The following is a 23,145-nucleotide window of genomic DNA, read 5'->3' on the forward strand; positions in this document are numbered from 1 at the left end:
GCCACCGATTTTGAATAATTGATTTTGAAATTGGATAGAGAACCAAATCGTTGGAATTCTTTAACCAGATTGGGAATTGAAATGATTGGATTGGTAACCACAGCTAGGAGATCATCTGCAAAAAGCGCTAATTTATATTCCACTTTACCCACTACCACTCCTGAAATATCAGGGTTGGCTCTAATGGCCCTAGCCAGGGCTTCCATACAAAGTACAAAAATCAATGGTGAGAGTGGACACCCCTGTCTAGTGCCATTTCCAATCAAGACTGGATCCGAGAGAGACCCGTTAATTTTTATACGAGCAGTAGGGGTACGGTAGAGAGCTAAAATCCGATGAAGGGCAATTGGTCCTAGGCCCATATGGGATAACATGCACCCGAGAAATGACCAGTCAATTTGGTCAAAGGCCTTTTCGGCATCCGTGGATAACAATATAGAGGGTGTATTAGTGCTCACTGCCGAATGGACCAGGTCGATAATCTTAGTTGTGTTATCTCTTGCTTCACGACCAGGAATGAATCCCACTTGGTCAGAGTGGACTATTCCCGGCAGGATGGCCTTCAAACGGTTAGCTATAAGTTTTGCGTATAATTTAATGTCCACGTTAAGTAGGGAAATTGGCCGATAACTCGGGCACAGAGAGGGGTCCTTGCCATCTTTAGGTATTACTGTGATGTGGGCTTCTAGGGATTGTGTGGAGAAAGGGGTGCTCTCTGAAACAGCGTTGAAGGCTGGCACCATCAAGGGTAGTAGCTTATGTTTGAAAGTCTTGTAGTAAGATATTGAAAAACCATCGGGGCCTGGGCTTTTACCTGAAGGTGTAAATTTTATTGCTTCAGCCAGTTGATCGTGGGTAAATGGCTGTTCCAGCAAGGCTATGTCAACATCTGAGAGAGTGGGAAAGGCAATCTCCTGTAAGAAGGATAGTATCGAGGGACGTCTATTGGGAAAGTCTGTCCTAAACGTCTTGTATGATATGTTGTAAAGTTGGGAGTAGAAGGAGTGGAAAGCTGCCGCTATGTCTGATGTAAGTTGGCATTCTTTGCCTTTGTCATTTTTAACCATGGCTATGAATGATTTGGCCCTCTGAGCCCGCAAGGCCCTTGCTAACATTGAGCCGGGTTTGTTACCCCATTGGAAGTATCGATTGCGACATTTTTGAAAATCTAGTTTTATTCTATCATATAGGAGTGTATTCAAGGCAGTCCTGGCTTTGGTCAATTCCGCAAGTACTTCGGAGGACAAAGCAGCTTTGTGTCTGGCCTCTAAAGCGATAATTTTTTGGAGAAGCTGGTCTTTCAAAGCTTCTTTCTGTTTTTTCATAAATGAGCCTAGTTGGATCATTTTACCACGAAGGACACACTTATGTGCCTCCCAGATTGATACTGCCGAGACCTCCGGGGTATTATTGAATTCTATGTAGTCGTCAAGGGCTTGTTCGATTTGTGCTTTACAGTAGGAGTCTTGTAAAAGGAGCTCGTTAAGTCTCCATGAACAACCTTTAACCCTTGGTTGAGCTAAGTGTAGGGACAAAGAGATAGGGGCATGATCTGACCAAGTTGCCTGACCTATAGATGTTGAATGAACAAGGCAGAGATGTCTGTGTGAGAGAAATAGGTAGTCAATGCGGGAATAGACTCCGTGTGGGTGGGAGAAAAAAGTGTAGTCTCTAACCGATGGGTGCTGTAGCCTCCACGTGTCGACCAGCTGAGAATCATGTAAAGTGCGCCTTACCTTCCCATGCAGAGATCCACGAAACCTGGCTGCACTATTGGATGTGTCAAGATCAGGATGCAGAGACTAGTTGAGATCACCTCCCACCACCAAGATACCCTCTGCCAGCTCAGCCACCTTCTCCAAAACCTTTTCCAGAAACATAGGTTGACTCTGGTTTGGGGAATATAAATTGACAAAGGTATAAATAGTGTCTTGGAGTTTACACTTTATCATAAGGGCTCTCCCTTCTACAAGCCTACTTTTCTGCAAGATCGTAAATGCAAGTCTTTTAGAAAATAGGATGGCCACACCAAGAGTTTTGCCTGCACTGTTGTTGCTAAAGTATGTATTTGAGTAATAGCGGTCCCGGAAGACTGGTGAGGACCATTGTTTGAAATGTGTTTCCTGCACAAAAATAACACCAGCGCCTACCGTACGAAACTCATGTAAGGCGCGAGAACGTTTCTCTGGAACATTTAGGCCTTTGGCGTTAACCGAAACTATTTTAAGGACGTCAGTCATGTGGGAAAGCTAAATTTAAGGAACGCTTTATTGAAGGCTGCCAATCTGGACCAAATGAGAAACAATCCCAGGAACACTGATAGGGAGTTGGGGGTACAAAGAATAGAAAGGGAGAAAAGTTAGGAAAGGAAAAGAAGGCATATAGCAAAGAACTAACAAAACGTAATCCAAGAATATTGAAAAAACCACTCCAGTAAGATGAGGGGAAAAAAATCCACTCCCATCCTCTGGAATAAATTGTAATGCGGTGGGGGTCAACGGGGTAAGGTGACCAAGGTAACTGCTAGTATTCTAAGGGTCAATGAAATAACTAGGGAAGACTAGCTTCCGAACTTTAAAGGGCTGTTTAACTCTTAACTGAATATGGTAAAGTAAACAAGGAGAAATATATATATGGGGGGGATAGGGGTCTACGACACTGGGATCAACTGTAGACACCCGGGAAGCCTAAAACAGGTGAAGAGTTGATTGCTAGTAACTCGGGTGTGGTTACGATTCAGTTATCGAAAACTACACAATGGGGGGAATGAGTGGAGTGAACTAGGATACCATTGAGTGAAAAGGATGTACTTAGTAAAACATATTCTAATTAGATTAAACGCAGCTAATAGGGATCGTCAATCTCAGGGTATTGGCTTAACCCTAGTGAGAGGTTTTCTTTGCTTAGCCTGTAATTCAGAAAAACGAACAACACAACCTGCTAACATGACAAAGCTATTCAACATCCAATATGGAAAGAGAGAAAGATGCAAGTCAGAAGAGCAAGGAAAAATGAGATAATCAGATAACGATGAAATAATAATTCTCAGTATCACCGTCCACTTAAATCAGGTTTAGGGGTCATCCTGCTTAATCTATCTTCGCTTTGCTGATTTCCCTGGATTTCCGGGCTTCTGCCAAGGTTCAGATGTCGCAGGATGAAGTCTCGCATTGTAATCTAGCCCCTCCGGGAGATGTATATTTTGAATGTCTAGAGCAGAGCAAAAGGGGGCCAAATCTGATGGAGAGCGCACAGATTCTGTTCGCCCATTGAGTGTGACTTGGAGGCCAAATGGAAAGCTCCATCTGTATTTAATGTTCGGATTGCGAAGCGCATCTGTCAATGGCTTGAACATCCTACGGAGTTGGAGGGTGTTCCAGGAGAGATCTTGGAAGATTTGTATTTTTTGACCATCATAATCGATTCCATCCAGGCCCCTTACTTTTTGAATGATCGCTTCCTTTTGTGTGTAGTAATGAAGACGACATATGACATCTCTCGGGCGGTCCAACTGGCCACCCCTTGGTTTTAGAGCCCTATGTGCTCTATCAAAGTGGATGTGTTCAAGTGGGTCATGGCCTTGAATCTCATTGAAGATCTTTGTGATGAACGGGACCAGGTCTTGGAGGGATATGACCTCTGGGTTACCACGGATCCTCAAATTGTTTCTGCGACCCCTGTTATCAAGGTCGTCTATTCTGGTATTGAGGAGTTGAAATTCCTGGGCTTGTCGTTCCAAGACTTCCTGAAATCTGTCCTGACGTATTTCCGATTGCTCTCTGTGGCTTTCCAGTATAGACAATTTGGAAGCTAGTTGGGCAAATTCAGATTGAAGGTGAGCTACCTCTTTGTGGATTGTCTCATGTAATCTATTTTCTAATATCTAAAAGTCCTTTTTTGTCGGGAGTTCCTCCTTTGTGGGAAGTGATTTTATTAGTTGAAGAATGGCGGCTAGGTCCTGGCCGTTCTGAACAGCCATTTCTGCTGACGTTGTGTCAGCTGTAGAAAATGATGAATCTGAAGCCGGTGAGTTCGGGGAGGAAGTCACTGGAGGTACAGTCGAGGCAATTATGGGTACTGAGGTTTTCAAGAATTGTCTAATATCAGAGCATTGCGCTGTCTCAGCAGGTTTCTCAGAATTTCGTTTTGGACCCTTCTTGTCTTTACCCATGTGTAGAACGTGGGGTGCCGTAGACAAACTGGAGATAACAGCCTTACTTTACATGAATGAAGCTGATTGTGGAGTCACCTGTGGTCACATCCCCCGCAGAGAGGCCTAGGTAGCCACCAGGCCGGTACCGGAACTCATCTTGTCAATCATATAGTGGGCAATCAGTGGAGTTATGACAGCATGAGCCAGGTATCTTTGAGAAAGTTCTGTATATAGAAATTAAGGCAGTTACTAAATATTTTCCACCACCAGGTGGAGCCGTTGATACAGACAGGGCCTTAATATAAAATGATGGTTCCCTCTATCACCAGTAGGTGGAGTTATTCACTCCCGAGAACAATAACTGGTACCAATAGCATGGGATAAAACTTTGACCAGATTTATATCAAATAAAGCTCTGTGTCTCTGTATATTGCCAGCTAAATGTCTTCTTTTGTTACAATATATATATACACACACACACAGTGACACCATACAGGGGTTTATATACACACAGTGACAGTATACAGGGGTCTATATACACACAATGACACTATACAGAGGTCTATCTACACACAGTGACAGTATATAGGTGTCTATATACACACAGGGACACCGTACAGGGGTCTGTATACACACAGGAATGCTCTAGAGTTATATATATATATATATATATATATATACACACACACACACATGGACGCTATACAGGGGTAGAGTGACACTATACAGGGGTCTATATTCACAGTGACCCTATACAGGGGTCTAGATACACAGAGTGGCCCTATACAGGACTCCACATACATACAGTGCCACTATATAGTGGCCTATATACACTCAGTTACACTATACAGCAGTCTACATACACACATAGTGACACCGTACAGGAGTTTGTATACACACAGTGACACTGTACAGGGGCCCGTATGCACACAGTGACACCGTACGCACAAAGGGACACCGTACAGGGGCCTGTGAGCACACAGGGACACCGTACAGGGGCCCGTGCGCACACAGGGACACCGTACAGGGGTCTGTGAGCACACAGGGACACCGTACAGGGGTCTGTACGCACACAGGGACACCGTGCAGGGGTCTGTATGCACAGGGACACCGTACAAGGGTCTGTACGCCCACACTAACAACATATAGGAGTCCTTATGCACATGGTGACACTGTACAGAGGTTCATATACACCCAATGACACTGTTCTGGGATCTGTATGCATGCTGCAACATTATACAGGGGTCTATATTCATAGTGACACTGTACAGGGATCCATATACACAGTTACACTATAGAGTTGCATGTGAGAACATAGATGGGCATACAATGTGGTACATTAGATAAGGTTGTGGCCATCATTGTAGCATGTGAGTGAAAAGCTGGTGCGCATATGGGCTGGTATGTCACAGAAAAGCTTGTGGACACTTGGTGGCATGTGAGTGAACAGCTGGTGGGGTTTATGGGGTAGCGTGGGACAGAAAAGCTGGCGGCATATGTGGTAGCATATGAAGGAGAATCTGGTGAGCAGGGTGTGGTATGTGAGAGAAAGCTGGTGGGCATATTGGGTGGCCTGCTATAAAAACTAGTTAGCAGGGGTGAAGCATTTGTGTAGGGGGCGACGTGAGAAAAAGTGGTGGACATATGGGGTGACTTGAGAGTAAAGCTGGTTGGCAGGGGTGTATATGTGAGAAAAAGACATGCACAAAAAGACATACAACATGGGTGGCAAAAGCTAATATAATAGAGCAATTTATGGATGCTTGTTTATTAGGGATTAAGAAAAATTGTGAAAACTAGATGGGCCTGGTGGTTCCTATCTGCTGTCAAATTTCTCTGTTCATGTTTCCGAATTTGATATTATAAATATTTTTAACTTTACAATAAGTTACGAATTGAGAAACCAGACCCCAGCTCCTTCGGTGACAGGTGAGTGCTGCTTCATACTTCTAGCTAAATTGTCCTTCCAATTCTGCAGAGTGCATATACACTGCAGATTTGGAACAACATTGTTCCATTGTTGAACAAGGTTTTCAGTTCAACTGAACAAAATAATAATTTCTCGTTGCAGGGTACACACTACTTTGATATTGGGCCAATTAGTCGTTTATCGTCTAATTGGCCCAATAATCTGCTGAAAACATTGTACAATGTACCCAGGTGGTACGTGTAAAAGTAACATCCATATAAATGCCAAGACCCAAGGTTTCCCAGCAGAACATTGCCCAGAGCATAAAACTTCCTCCACAGGATCTTCTTCCTATAGTGCATCCTGCCCATGCCCCCCACATACTCTGTTCCCAGTGGAAAATAAAGGTTCAGGTTACAGTGGATTAATTAAACGTGACTACTAAGACTGTCTAACAAGTGTATAATTTATTTGATGTAAAGAATATAATATAAAGAATAATATAACACAAATAGTAAATATAATACAAAGAGTAAATATAGGAAATACTTAGCTGCTGCCAATAGACTGTTTCAGTAAATATGTTTAGTCACTGATTATCCTAGAACCCTGTCTTTCCAAGTCCGATAGCCAGGATGAACAAACTGGAAACAAACATAGTATTTGGCACCCCTTCAGTGGTCCAAGCTGAAGCAGGATTATGTCAGTTTCTTCATTTTTATTGACCAGGAAACAAGGGTCTGATAAGAAGTCTGCACATGAGCAGTAGGCACAGAGACCCCACCCTAGCTAGATATGTGTCCTTGATTATATAAGCTTTGCAATATCACTGATGCCATTGCACATCAAATCAACAATTACAGAAAAATTATACCTTACATTCTCTATTTTCAATTAAATTTGGAATGATTAATGTTGCCATAGGTGTAAAGAAAACCTCTTATGAAGTGAACTGGAAAATATATTGTTTTGTTGATTTTCTCAGATGTGTAGTCTCACAATAAATACAATTTTCACTCAAAACTGAAAGCTCTTGTAGCAGATGATCCCAGAATAAAACTTTGGGGATTTATTAACAGTATGAACATTTTTTTAAAATGTTTTTCAGAAATTAAAAAATATGGCTTTTTGAGAAAATCAAAATTTTGATTTTGAAAATGTTATATTTTTAATTTTGATTGAAACATACTGCTGTGTTATATATAATATGAAAGCCCATAAAAGAAGTTTAAAATGAGACATTGCCCAACTCTCTAGCTCAATCAGGTACAGCTACAAATGCAATTTAAAAAAATGTTAAAAGCAAATTTTTTTTGTTTAAAAACTGCTACTTTAAAGGCGTAAAAGTTCAAAACCAGTGTACATATCATCATAAGATTTGGGGGTTTTCTTTACACCCATGACAGCATTTATTATACCAAATTTCATTACAATCCGAAACTGTCAGTTTGAAACTCTGTGTTGATTTGATGTGGAATGTCCTGTTATATAAGTATTGCAAAAAACATCTAAATAAAGCTGCCAGAGCGGTTATACCTACACACTAGAGGTCCCGATCCCCTCCTTCGATTAAGGATTGGATTACCAGAGTGGAGCATTACATGTCTATGGATGATATTATTTTTCCTGTAAACGATAAGTACTCAGATTTCACGGCCACCTGATTAAGCTGGTTGGAGTTCAAGGAAACAGAAGAATTTAAGACTCTTTTTTCCACACCTGCTCTAATCGATTGAGGGTTACATATATAACAATAACTCTATTAACCCCTATATAACATAATATAATAAAATAAAATTATATATTCACCCTTCTTTTCTATTTCTATTATGCTTCGGATCTAGTTGCAGATGCACCTGTCAAATGATTATTTAGGTGACTTGGCAGATATTCACAGTCCCCGCAGGATTATCAGAGGATGACTTGAAGAGTTGCTCATATTCCCCACCCCCTCCCTGACCTCCTGTTTTTACCCTTATTTTTTCTTTCCTTCATCTTTTCCTCTTTTCTGGCTATCTCTTTGTGTGATGTTATGTGTATTTGGATTTAAAAAAAAAAAAAAAGAAGAGGAAACATTAAGATTTTTTTTTTATTCCAGTGCAATCACTTATGGATAGATTTCTATTATATAGATCTTGCATATTTTCTGACATATTTCCAATGTATTTCATGAAACCCTATTCATGCTTATACTGCTCTAGTCGATCTTTTGAATCTATATAAGTATTGCAAAATCACTTGGTTATATAAACATTTACAGCAATACACACATGAAAGTACAGTCGTCAAAATGGGTTTCCAGCAGTCATTTTGTTAGACCTGTCACACTCTCCCCTCCAAAATGTATACAGACTATCCCCTTCCTTCATTTATTCCCCTTTTTTAAATAACATTTAAAAAAACAAGTCATCTTGATTGGCAATCAAGATTTTATTACCTTATTTGTGTACTTAATTGCATATTATGTCCATATATGTACAGTGCAGTTTTTAAACTACTTATTAACTATAAAGAGTAAAAAGTATGCAAAACACACTTAAATCATATTCTATAAGCCTCTAGCTGTGTGACTTCTCTGATGTCTTCTAAGATTTGATTTGTGTGTAAAACATTTACCACACTCAGAACATGGAAATGGTGGCTCACCTGTGTGGCTTCTCTGATGTGTAAGAAGATGTGATTTAAGTGTAAAACTCTTCCCACATTCAGAACATGGAAATGGTTTCTCACCTGTGTGAGTTCTCTTATGTGTAACAAGATTCGACTTACGTGCAAAACATTTCCCACACTCGGAACATGAAAATGGTTTCTCACCTGTGTGAGTCATTTGATGTGTAACAAAATGTGTTTTATATGTAAAACTTTTCCCACACTCCGTACATGAAAATGGTTTCTCACCTGTGTGAGTCATTTGATGTGCAACAAGATGTGATTTTCGTGCAAAACATTTCCCACACTCAGGACATGAAAATGGTTTCTCACCTGTGTGGCTTCTCTGATGTTCAACAAGAGACAATTTATATGTAAAACATTTCCCACACTCAGAACATGGGAATGGCTGCTCACCTGTGTGACTTCTCTGATGTGTAAGAAGTGATGATTTAAGTGTAAAACCTTTCCCACACTCAGAACATGAAAATGGTTTTTCACCTGTATGAATTCTCTGATGTGTAACAAGATGTGATTTATATGTAAAACTTTTCCCACACTCAGAACAGGAAAATAGTTTTTCACCTGTGTGATTTCTCTGATGTAGAAAAAGATTCGATTTACGCGTAAAACATTTCCCACACTCAGAACATGGAAATGGTTCCTCACCAGTGTGACTTCTCTGATGTACAGCAAGATATGATTTACATGTAAAACATTCCCCACACTCAGAACATGTAAATGGTTTCTCACCTGTGTGAGTTATCTGATGTATAACAAGATGTGATTTTCGTGCAAAACATTTCTCACACTCAGAACATGAAAATGGTTTCTCGCCAGTGTGAATGCTCTTATGGCTATTAAGTTGTGATTTTCGTGCAAAACATTTCCCACACTCAGAACATGAAAATGGTTTCACACCTGTGTGAATTTTCTTATGTATACTAAGATTTGATTTATGTGTAAAACATTTGTCACACTCAGAACATGGAAATGTTTTCTCACCTGTATAAGTTTGCTGATGGCATAGAAAGACTGACTGATCTATAAAACATTTATCAACTTCAGAACAGGAAAACATTTTATCATCTCCATGAGATGTAGAATGTGTAGTAATATTCAAGTCATCTATAGAACATTCCTCATAATTAGATGGATCAGAAGATATATCTGCATTAAAAAGTATTTGATGTATATTTTTATCAATGCAGTTTTCTCCTGGAGAATTTCGTATGACTTTGTAATCTTCTGTTTTAAATTCCGGAGGAAAAATGAGAAGTCCCTCCGAGGTATTCCTGCTTTTCTGTTCATCTGTATAGGGATAGATAGAGATACATAAAAAAATATATAAAGATAGACATCTTGGGGCAAATGTATCAAACCGTCTAAAAAGGAAAAGTGGTGGTGTTGCCAATAGCAACCAACATAGACATAAATTAGTCATCCACACAGGAACATCAATAGACATCTCTATTATTATATTGTCTGTAACAATCCACTTAATTTCAATTCATTGGTGGTGCTCTCTCTGAAATTAGATAGTAAACATAAGAAAACACAAGTTTCTGATATAGAGGCACTCTTTACGATCCGCATTCATTAAAGCTTTTACCAAACTGTACATTTGTATGCAAACTATTTATTAAAATAATAATTCAGAGCAAATGACACAAAAATATAGTAATGTGAAGTTAAAAACTACAACCTAGGAATCCTCAATTCTTCAATCGGTAAATACATAGATAAAGCGAGATGTGAAGTGTACGTTGGTGGTAAGCGTATGAGGACGCCAATTTTTAGGAAACTTAATTGGATAAATCAGCAATGTTGGCTGGGATGACTAAACCGCTACAACTATGTAACTGAGATCAGAGATAATATAATCTAACAATCTTTATCAGCATAATGCTATACATCTACAGCAACATAATGAATGGTATACAGCAGTGGATTCCAAACTTTTTCAGTTCAAGGCACCCTTAGGGCCTCCATAATTTTTTCAAAGCACCCGTAAGCCAAAATAATTACCAAGTAGTCCCCCTCCTTGCTTACCACTGGCTCTGGCCGAGGCACCCTTGTTAGATCGCACACAGTTTGGAAACCACTTGTATACAGGAACGAAACTACTATAGGGGCATTCCGTTGTCACAGATGGGACACTTGCACTGAGGTTTTATTATCAAAAGAGGTTCTCTCATATTATGAAGTATATTTACATTATTATGGTAGCTTACATACAGTGTGCATAGTATTAGAAGATGTGTATGGTAACTCTATTTGCACCGTTAGTTTTGGCAATATTGATTTTCAAACTTGCGTCATGGGTGGGACAGAAAGTAGACATACCTTCTCACATAGCGAGCAATTTCATACAATCTCTGCGAATGTACAGGTGGTATAAAATGTATAATTTACCCATTGTGAAGTAAGAACTTGGTGTAGAATATGTTACAATAAAACAAGATGAAAGTATTAGTTTTATGCAAAATAATAATTTTTTATTTTCCCACGGGTGGGACACATTGCAAAAGAATTCTCAGTAACACCTATATTATGTATGTAAAACAAAAACAGTGCACTTCTATTGTTATATAATCATTTTCTGTCAATTATCATTTTAATCTTATTACAAATATTAGTTTTGAGTACCATTTTTTTTGCTTTTACATTCTACTTTTAACCCTGTTCAAACATATCTACCATAGCAGGAAACTCATAAAACATACCTCACTTATTAAAGAACTGGTGTAAGTAACACTGCAAGAATTTGATTAAAATTTACAAAATTAATATAATTTTCATTTGTTTTGAACAGTTTTCCACTTTCTTCAACAACCTTCAAGCACATTACTTTCACTGAACCGTCATCTTCACAGCAGCTCTGTGCAATGCCAGCATATCTGTAGTGAGTGGTTTTTCTGGAAGATGTTTTGAACTGTACCAGCAAAAATGTCCCTGCTGTTACATCGGCAACTTCAGGAGGCTGTATTTGAATAACTTCCAGTCTGGAAGCACGAACTTCAGGACTGTCAGGTTCAGAATCAGACTACACTTGGGAAACTCATAGTTTGAAAACTTTGAAAATTTTTTGCTCAGACTAAAAAGTGTGCCCAAAAATCAAAGTCAGTCTGTTATGACCCTGCAGATAGTGCAGTGACTGTAACCCAGCAACACCAATTACGGTTTTCCATCTTTGATCTAGAACTTCCTTGATTTCTTCAGCAGTGATACATATGATTTCCACATTTGTCACTGACGAGCGTACGTGCTGAAACGTCTTTAGAATTCTCGACCTGAAATCTGCGCTGTTTTACACTGCTCCACACAGCACGTTTTACTACGGCTCCTATCCCATGAACCGCCGCCCCCTTGCCATGGGATGTGGCAAAGAAGTACCATTGTCCCTCCACACCGAAGTCTTCTTTCATAAAACACAGGTTCCACATTGTAAATCTATTCTTAAATTGGGCCGCTACCCCATTGGAAAATAACTTGATGTTTAGTAAATTGAACTCATTTTTTAATGAAGTTACAATTGTGGTACAGAAGTTCAAGTATAGATGAGTTTTGCATCCCCCACAATGTACACACTCAAATTCTAATGTGTGCAGGGTTCATGTAACAGAAATGTAACAGACTGTAAATAGTGCAACATTTTCCAGAACTCAGAAAATAAGAAGATTTACAAAATATAAACAAATTATTTTACATGTTGTTAGTTACAACCACACACATTAGCCTATCTGTCACTTTTGGCAGGCACAGAAGAGGTTCGGGTGACACTCTCTCCTCTTCCTTGCCCCCCCCTCGTGCGAGCACCTCTCCTTGGCGGAGTACTTTGCACGGTGCGTCCTGGTGTACTAGCCAAACTGGTTTCAGTAGAGGACACTGGCAAAGGTAACCATACCATTATGTCCTGGTGAATTTGGGCAGCCATACGATTCAAGTTGGCATTGACCTCCTTTACTGTGGTGTGTAAGGCCTCCACAGCACCAGTCATTTGAATCATGCTGACATTTGACTGCTCAATAGCTGCAGCGATACGATTTAATGCCGAAGGAATGAGGCTAGTACTGCGGTAGGAACGCCTCAAATGTCCCACAATATGAGACATATGTCTCGTTTGAGTGTCTATAAACTGAGACTGCAGGACCTGGAAATTAGCAATGGATTGGGCCATTTCTTGCCCTGCATCCAGCTGAGGAGGTGCAGCTTGTGGTTCGAATGACTGTTCCACAGGGCCAGTTGCTTGTTCCTAGCGCGTAGACACGGGGACATCTACCATCTCTAAAGTGATGACTGTGTCTTCCTGTGCGTCGTCAGAAGGTGACATCAGCGCAGACTGGCGCTGGCTTTGCACAGATGCTGAGGTTCCTGTGGTGAAATAACCAAGGTAAGTATATAGGAACTAACATGTTTGTCAATTGCATCCTGGACACTGGGCAAAAAAACATAACATTTTACAACTAAAGAATGGTTAACAATGTCTACCTTCCTGATTAGTTCTCCTCTGCGACCTGCTTAAGGATGCTACTCATCTATTTTTGGAATACAATCTCATTTTGCCTATGTGTTAAAGTAATGGGATATAAATGTAAATCATTTTTAATGCAAACTTTGATGGTGCTGGTAGCAAAATGTCGCAAGACATAGATTTGGGGTTAGCTATTACTATTTTAGTTCTCCCTCTGTATAGTACATGAAGCTGTTTTTGCAAACCGTATATAAAACAAACACTATAACATTTACACCAACATTTTTTTTACAAAAAAACCCAACAACTCTTTTTCTCCCCCAAACAGGCTACACCCGCTGCTTGTTCTTCAGGTGCACAATCCCTGACAGAAGGTGGAGGAGTTGACCTTGGACTCTGAGTGGAGTCTCTTCCAAGCGCGTCTGGATATGTTAGAAAAAACAGACACTATATTAGCAGTGACAATCATTTACACATGTATAGAGTGTACTTTGATATTGTGCTTTGCAAATAAATTTTAAAATTTAAAAAAATACATGTGTACTTGCAAACCAGTTAGAGTAAAAATTGCAAACAACTCACCAGCTTGTTGTGCAAAAGAAGGTGCATCCGTGTCCTGGACATTAACCCCCTCTGCAATTTCACGTGGCAGTGTGTGGCGCAGCTCTTCCTCATACGTGGTATATTCCACACGAAGTGGTGGACCACCACCTGTTCCTCTTGCTGCCCTCCTTTCCTCAGCCATTTTTTCTTTGAGTCTACGCTTTTTGTCGGAAAAGCGTTTGCGGCAGTGAGCCACTGACCGCTTTAATGGTCCCACTGCATTTACGGCTTGACATATATTCGCCCACAATTGGTGGCGCCGCCTTAGCGGAGTGCGGGCTACCAGGTACCCTAATATTACTTCGTAGCAGAGAACTATATTGTGCACCAGCACACAATTCTCCTCATGAGAAAATCTTACATTCCTCCCTGACTTGGTCTTCCTGCCCTGTCCTGTTTCCTCTAACCCTTCCTCAACTTCCTCTGTCCCCTCCATCTCCATAGCCTCTGCCCCCCTCCTATATCTGGCCATAATCACAAGTAATACACAAAAACAAGTAACAGTGAACTACTGACAAACACAAAGGACAAACTAGACTAACTACTGAAACACTCAAACACAAGTAACAGAGATAAAAGACTAGACAATTACCAAAAAAAACAGGATAGAAATGAACTCAGAAAATAAAGCAACAAGGACTGTAAAATAACACAGGACTACTCACACTCCAATCAGATATCGCAGAAAAAGAACCCAGCAAAACACCTCACTCACAATACTAATACCTCCAAGCTCCTTTCTCTATACTCCTCAAAACCCTATCAAAGAAAATGTGTAAACCCTGTGATTTATATAGTGCTTGTGACGTCAAATGTCCTTATACAGAAAGTAGCCAATAGTAACCCTGTATGATAATGATGTATTTTTCCAAAAACCTGCCATCACACGAAACCGCCACGTTTTAAGGCAAAAGCGCCATGTTTCTTTTAAAGCCGCCGCCGGCTTTGAGGCTTGCATACCGCCGTTACATCGCCGGCGGATTCATCTTGAAGCTTAAAATCGCCCATTAGTAAATCCGGCTGTTTGACATGCAAACCCGCCGGAAAAACGCGGCGATGCATGGTGGATCAAACACGCCGCCAAGCACGCCTGTTAGTAAATCTAGCCCTTAATCTCAAAACCATTATCTCACTGCAAAAATTTTTGTATGTTTTCTGTCACAGGCAGGACAATTAAAGCACTGTTATTGCAAGTTAAATACAAACTCTCAAATGAATCTTGAAGTAAACACCTTTAAATAGCATCTTGAACACAAACAGCTGATGCATATGCAATGGTGGCAACTTTGGAAACAAAAATTATTCAGTAGACAGCTACCTACATATTTATTTCTACCATAATTTAAGACAATAAATGTTGCTGCAAAATTATTTTTCCTTCAGGGAATATTAAATTTGAGGCATTTACTAACAAAATAATTAAAAATAATAATAACAACCTTGTTAATGATTCTGAAACAACAATGGTCAGGTTCATCTTCTCATGGAAAGCCCCTATAGCGACCTAGTGAGTTAGTCAACTGCACAAATAGTGTCATATGCACATTATAGCACTGTGACAGATAAATAAATATCCATTGATAAGTGGTACAAACATTAGAAATAAATGAAATGAGTGAAAGGAATCATACATGTGAAGCCAGTAGGCAGTGAGATAACTGTCCGTATGTGAATAGGAGCTTTACAATGTGTTTTATTTCGACCATATCCTGGCTAGCAAAAAAGATACACAACTGATATATAGGTCTGCTGATTTTACTATAAGTCAAAGACGAGCAGCAGCAGAAGCATAAGTAACTTAGTTCATAAAACATGGATACTGCAGCGCTAATATAACAATATAATTGAAGTAGTGTTGATAGCCCACTTAATTTGAGATAATAATAAACCATTAGAATAATGACCTAGAACTAACAATAGATGATAATAGATACTATTATTAAACATAGCAGAAGATTTAGGGGAATTCAAGATATATATATATATTATATATAATTGAAGGCGACATTAAAATAGCATTGCTCCACCTATATCCAACGTAATCCGGCTGTAAAAGAATATATGAACTTGTCAAGCCGTGGTCTCTTGAGGAGAACGAGAGCAGGGCACTAACCGGTATTGACGCTACTGAACTAACAGGTGCGGAATGTAACGTACCCCTGGTATTCGCCAGGGACCCCCGCAAGGAGGTTTGGACTTCGCTGCACAGGGTACGCAGGTCGCGGTCCTGCTAGCCAGTTGCCGGTGTAGTGTAGCGGGGTCAGACGGTCCGGGTCAAGCCAAATCGGGAATGCAAGGTACCAGGGAAAATCCAGAGAATGGTCGAGCAAGCCGAGGTCGTGGAGCAGAATGGGTGACACAGAATGAAGAGTAGTCAAACGAGCCGGGTTACAACGAGGAGACAGGAATACAAAGAACACTGCAGGAGTATATAAACCAGGAACACCAGGAAAGGACCTGTTACTCTGGCACCCTAAAGATTTAAATAGCCAGGGACAGTACCTGATTGGAGGGCTTCCGGGGAGCGGCGTCTGAGGAGTAATAGCGGAGGCAGGGCGCATGCGCCCGATGGCCAAGCAGGAAGCCGCAGCGGGACTGTTGCTAAGCAAGAGACCGCTCGGCGGAAGTCGGGTGTCAGTTCCCGGCTGTCAGCGATCAGCGGGGACGGTGCCTGACAGAACTATTGAGAGAAGTTTGGCTGTTGATGGATTTGCAGTACTACACGACGGCAGTGATTAATACTCAATTGAAGCCTTTATCATTGCTCACAGATGGACAATTGTACACTACAGTGGGGGTAATAGCTATTGAACTAAGCTCTATACGATAAGGATATTTAATAATGTGTGGAAACATAATATTTACATAAGGGATATAGGATTCACAATGGTAATATTGAAGTGAGCCCATAATTCTGCATTGTTAGTTTCATTCCCAAACAATTATCAAGCAGCAGAGACCATTTTGATTTTGACATTTTATTACAAAATAGGATCCTTCCCTAGAAATAATAATAAAAATAAAGGAAGATCAATCCAACAAGATCCAATATAGAATATAATAGTTATTAAACAAAACTATAAAGATCTCTACTGCTTAAAACTTCAATCATTTACTGATTGAAGAAGTTTCAACCAATTTTAACTTCACATTACTATATTTCATCACATTTTCTGTAACTATTATTTTAATAAATATTTTGCATACAAATGTACTTTGGTAAAAGTTTTAATGAATACAAATAAAACTCGAAATTAAAATGAATCAGTGTGTACCGAGAAGAGTGCCTCCATACCAGAAACTTGTGTATTGTTTCTTATGTTTGCCCACAGCAACCAATCAGATTCTAGCAATCACCTATTCACCTATCTAGTACAATCTAGACAATGATAGCTACAATTTGACTGGTTACGATGGAAACACCTCCACTTTTTCCTTTGAGAAGGTCTGATACATTTACCCCCTTGTTGCCTTTTCCTTGAGGGACATGTTATAATGGCCCAACATTTTCTTAATATTAGTGCTGTTCAGTTGCTTTCTATTTTAATTTGCAAACTAAGAACACTTTATTATAAATATAAATGTACAAACAGCAATTATGTCTCTAGTTGAACAGATAAAACATGGCTTAAACATTGCATAGAACCAGCCACAGTGACATGCGGATTGTACAACCACATTGGACAGCTTCAACCAAAATGCAGACTTTGGTGAGTAACATTTCCCAAGTGTACACGTTGCCCAGCCAACATCATAGGAGAGGACACCTTATTAACCAGTGACAATGCCCAATCACAATGCCCATCCATGTACTGCCTCACACACAATGGAGTCTTGAAGGTGCAGTTTGTGTGAAGTGTCTGTTGTGATGTGATCTTAGGGAAAGGGAATTACCTGCTATACGCTTTAGTATTAGCATACATATATTGAGAATCAAACATTATGGTATTATTACACAAGATATTGGGCAATGCCACGTGTAGTAGTGCGTAGCAAGGATTATGGGTAATGTCACAGTGTCTCATCACATTCGCCAAGATTCGATCAGTATAGCATTGTCCCTTTGATGTTTGAGAATCACCAGAAAGTGTGAGGAGACTGATCAGATTGGCTGGTAGCGCACAATAACATGACGTGAGGAAGAGAACAAGAGGCTAATAGTAGCTGACGGCTCCTGACTCCCTCACTGGGAAGATACTTTTTCCTCAATAGTTTATAATGAGAGAAGAGGGTGTAGAATAAGAGATTGTTGCAGGGAATGAACAAGGAGAATGTGTGACTCTTTTCTGTAATAAGTGTTTGTTACTCACCTGTGCTGATATCTGTAGGGATTTCCTCCTCCTTATACTGCTGGTCACCCCTCATATACTTCTCTTCTTCTCTCTCTATATCTTCTACCTTAATATCAGCCATGTCTTCACCCTCTATATTGTCTATCTTAATATCAGTCAGGTCTTCACCCTATATAACCGAGAAAACAATGCAAATAGGATTTTTGTATTTACGTTAAATCCATTTCTCGAAATCCATTGGGGGACACAGAGTAAATTGGGGTATAGTGTAGGGGATACAGGCGTGCAGGAACTTTAAGAATATTAATAGTTGTCCATAGCTCCACCCCCTATATACCAGTCTCCTGTTAGGCCTTCAGTTTATGTTTAACTAAGCCCCACAAAAATGAGACAACTAGAGAAGGGAACTAACATAATGGAGGGAACAGCAACATCCTTCTGAATAAACAAAACATAACATAACATGGCGCACAAAAGGAGAAACTAGGGTGTCAATGGTGTGTGTCTGGTGTCCCCCAATGGAATTTAAAGTAAGTCTAAAAATTCTATTTCTCCTGCATCCACTGGGGGACAACAGGTACATTGGGGATGTCCCAAAGCTGTCATCATGGGTGGGAAAGCTCAGAAGTAACGGCACAAACCACCCTTCTACCAAAACTGGCATCCCTGGGTAAAAGTGTGAACAGAGGACCAGGTAGCCATCCAACACAGCTGCTTAGTCATCACAACCTGGTGGAGTGAGCCCAAAGAGTCTCAGGAACAGGCTGCCCTGCTCCACAAGCCTAACAGACTACAGCTATAATACCTCTAGCAAGTGTAACATTAAAGGCCGGCCAGTCCCTCTTGCACATCATAGAGGACCAAAAGATCTACAGTCCTGCGCACGTCTTGGGCCCTACTCATATAAGTAAGAAAAGCTCTGACCACATCCAGAGAATGAAGAGCAGCCTCATCCTCTGAAGATCTACACCTGGTCATAGTAGGGATGACAAAATTGTGATTTATGTGGCATCTGGATACCACCTTAGGAAAGAAGGAAGATTTGGTCATGAAGATGAAAAACAAGGATAAGAGACTTGCTGAAAACTTTCCTAGCTGTAGAAATGGGCAAAAGGAAGACAGTCTTCCATGTAAGAAATTTCAAGCCCGCAGAGTCCAAGAGTTCAAAAGGGGAATGCTGCAAAGCATTCAACACCAAGTTTAAATCCCAAGGAGCCACTGGAGGAACATACGAAGGTTGTAGATGAAATAAACCCTGCAACAACTTCTGCACATTAGGGATCAAAGTGAGTAGTCTTTGAAAGAAGACAGAAATAGACGACACCTGTACCTGAAAAGTGCTAAGGCGCAAGTCAGTGTCCAGGCCATCCTGTTAGAACATAAATAGCCTGGACACCCGAAAAGATTAGGTAGGGAACCCCCTTCCTTTCACACCTGGCAATATACATCCTCAAGACACTATGATAATATTTGGCCAAACTTGGCTCCAGAGCCAGAAACATGGTTTGCACCATACACACAAACAAGCCTATCGCTTATAGGATCGTGGCCGTTAAAGTCAGATATTCTAAACTATGATGAAAAAATTGTCCATGATTTAGCAGGTATGGTCTGAGAGGCAGATGCCATGACTGACCCACTGCCACTGAGAGAACGTCGGTGTACCAGGCCCTTAGAGGACAATCTGGAGCCACCAGAATGAAGGGAACGCCTTCTCTCTTCACCTTCTTCAAGATTATCAGAAGCATGGCTACGGAGGGAACAGGTTAACCAGATGGAATCACCAGGGAATGGACATGGCACCTGCCAAGACAGGCCGAGGATATCTGGCCCTGGAGCAGAAGACCTCCACCTTGTAGTTCAACTGAGACGCCCTCATGTCGACATATGGTTGAACTCATCTCTCCACAATCTCGCAATACACCTCAGAGACAATTCGCTGGGGTTAATTGTCTTTCTACCCAGAAAATCTGCCTCATATTTTCCACTCTTTAGATGAAGAAATCTCTGATGGCAAAATGAAAGATCCTGCATGTTTCTCGCTGGCTAGAAGACTCCTGGTGCCTCCTTGGTGAGTGAGGTAGGCCACGGCCCTGGCATTGTCCGACTATCTTCACTGCCCTGCCCCACAGCAACTGTCTCGCACTGACCAGAGCTGCTCACAGTTCCAACACATTGATTGGAAGCTTGGATTCCTACAGGGTCCACAGACCCTAAAAATTGGCGTAAAGACATACAGCAACCCAATCCCAAAGTTTGGCATCCACTGGCACCAAGGTCAAAGATTCAGGCGAGACCTGTTCCACTTTGAAAGGAGTTCCAGCTGAAACTCCTTTGCATGCAACTGAGCAACTGCCCTGCCTCGAAAGTCAATACCATTTTGCCCAGAACCTTCATGCAGAAGTGTACCGAAGTCTGTCTGACAGCCAATAGAAACCTTACCATCTTATGCCCAATGGAAAAACACCATCTGTTTACAAGTGTGGAAAAGGAGACCCAAAAAGATGAACAGTTGGGACAAAGTCAATTTGGACTTTTTGAAATTGAGGATCCAACCGTAGGACTCCAGAGTCTGCGTTATCACTTGGATATGGGACATAAGCACCAATGCCAACTCCGCCTCAATGAGAAGGGATAGGTATGATCAGAAATCCTTTGGACCACAACAGTGCCGCCATGATCTTAGGGTAGACCGCTTGAGCCGTAGAAAGACAAAAAGAAACAGCCCAAAATTGGTAAATTTCCGAATGAACAGCAAACCTGAGAAGGGACTGATGGCCCTCCCAGATGGGAATATGTAAATACGCACCCTTGATGTGCAGAGTCATCACGAACTCATCCCGTTCCATGCTGTGAATTACCGACTTCAAGGACTTCATCTTGAATCTGGGCTCCCGCAGCTGGAAGTTTAAATATTTGAAGTTCAATATCACCCTGAATGAACCCGTCGGGTTTGTGAACCAGAAACAGGTTGGACTAAAACCCCAAAGATTTGTGAGTGTCCAGAACTGGTATAACCATCTCTGAAGAAATCAGTTAGTGGATAATGGCCTCTCGCAGAGCAAGACACTTTGTCCAATTGGAAGCCCTGTGGAAAAGAACCATCTGGGAGATACCTGAGAAGATCTATTATGTACCCCTGGTCAACGACTACCCTCACCAGGCATCTATGGTGGTCTGAAACCACTGATCCTGGAAGAGGAGTAGACAGGTCCCAAAACAGCAGATCCTTGGGCAGAACGACTGTTATGCCGATTGCTTGTCCGCGAACAAGGCCCATCAACCACACTGTAAACCACCCCTGGGGGAGGACGACAGTCCTTTGGCGTGCCGACTCCTCGACATGCCGGAGAAGGCAAAGGAGCAAAAACATGAACACAGTTGGCTTTGGAACATTAACAGGAAGGAAAGCACTATTTTCTCCTGTTGCCGGATAAATTCGTTGTCATGCTCCAGTCCCAAACATGACACACCCAGGAAAAAGAACTGACTCGTGGCTTCTAGACTCCACATCGGCCTACCAAGACTTAAGCCAGACAGGCTGGGACCACAGAGACAGATATCCGCGTCCCAGTTAGTCCCACGCCCGGGGTTGCCTCCTCCACATAATCCATAGCACCCTGAATCTGAAATTCAGATCCCGACTTGCCATATAACAAACACTTAAGGACGCCCTCAACCTGATCGTCAACGCCGTTCCTAAGTATAGCTGCAATCGAGATTGGTATGGTAGTTGTTTTAGAAAAGCACGCACACGTGCGTCCACCTTGGGAGGAGCTTCCCATTTAGCAATATCCTCAATCTGCTAGAGTGAGAAGCAACCTTGAAAGGACCAACCTCTGTTCGGGAAAGGACTAGATGAGCAATCTCAGCCATTGAGTCTGCCAATGACCTAGCCAAGGTGGACTCCGTCCACCATGTCAGAATCAGAGCCGACAGGTGCACGCGGTATCTGATCTGCAGACTGGCAGGCTGCGCACAAAGCATCCATGCTTGACTGTCCAGAAGGCAGTTTTGTGTTGCAAACGTACAGGTAAACTTCGTCACAGAAATCATTCCTGCCTTAGCCCTTGAGGATCTCTTCCTATCTGACATGATAGACTCAGAGAGAAGTAAAAATACAATAAAAGACAGAAGCAGCACACAATCAGGGAAAATAAAGTGAGACAGCAATACAGCCCCAGAGCCAAATAAATGTGAGCGATTAAGCACTCAGAAAACCAACCACACAACATTGTACCTTACAGATGGAAGGACAGAGAAGGGAAGTGCTGGAGTTTTAAGATTGCTGCTGTTCTGGCATCTGCATACATGGAGAGATGACCAGGGAGGAAATGGAGGTAGAGAGAAGAAGCACCTCCTCCCAGGGCTGGATTAGAAGTTGTCTTGAAGAAAAGCCCCTTCCACCAAACCAGTATCGAGCAGGGACTTAATTACAGTAGTAATCCCCAAGTGACCCAGCCCCCTAAGAAACCTAATGGCTGTCCTCGCTAACAGAGGCACCATCCCTGGGATCCCACCACAGCTTCCTAAGTAACTCTCTCCCAGCATTGTGCTGGGAGAGGTTTATACTCATCATCTGCCGCTCCCCCTTTGTGTGGGGAGACGATGGCTGCTCTTCTGCAGCCGTTGCCAAGAAACATGAAGCCATCAATACTGTGCGCTGCGGAACTGACCGGCTCTGTCCTCCTCACGAGGCAAAAGCCTCAAAATAAATAAATCAAACTGAATAAAATGGCTGTCCTGCAGTCCTAAAGCAAAAACAAATGTTGTGCCATACTGAGGAACTACACTAAACTAGAGGCATAGCAGGAGAAGGATATAGTGGAGGAGGAGCTATGCACATTTATTAAGATCCGTAAAATGCACGCTTGGATCCCCTACACTATACCCCAAAGTACTAAGTGTCCCCAAATGGATGCAGGAGAAATAACACATTAATAATGTCTTATTTCATTAACTGAGATTAAACATAAGAATATCATTGTATAAGACCCCAACAGATGCTCTACAGATAATATAGTGAGAAGTCACTTTGTTATTTGGCAAGACCCTATAATCCATC

General features: G+C 41.3%; 1 protein-coding gene across 8 annotated transcripts in view; it reads right to left on the reverse strand.

Moving 5' to 3' along the window:
* Positions 1-8,113: 8,113 nt before the first annotated feature.
* LOC142151043 (uncharacterized) overlaps positions 8,114-23,145 on the reverse strand; it is a 160,374-nt gene continuing 145,342 nt past the window's right edge. For all 8 annotated transcript variants that reach the window (XM_075206310.1, XM_075206312.1, XM_075206311.1 and 5 more), the window contains 2 exons: positions 18,099-18,249; positions 8,114-10,022 (listed from right to left, as the gene is read on the reverse strand). In XM_075206310.1, the coding sequence (XP_075062411.1) occupies positions 8,611-10,022; positions 18,099-18,249 (1,563 nt within the window). In that variant the 3' untranslated portion in view covers positions 8,114-8,610. The remainder of the gene's footprint in view (positions 10,023-18,098; positions 18,250-23,145) is intronic.

Source organism: Mixophyes fleayi, chromosome 4, assembly GCF_038048845.1.
Source record: "Mixophyes fleayi isolate aMixFle1 chromosome 4, aMixFle1.hap1, whole genome shotgun sequence".
In the NCBI taxonomy this organism is placed as follows: domain Eukaryota; kingdom Metazoa; phylum Chordata; class Amphibia; order Anura; family Limnodynastidae; genus Mixophyes; species Mixophyes fleayi.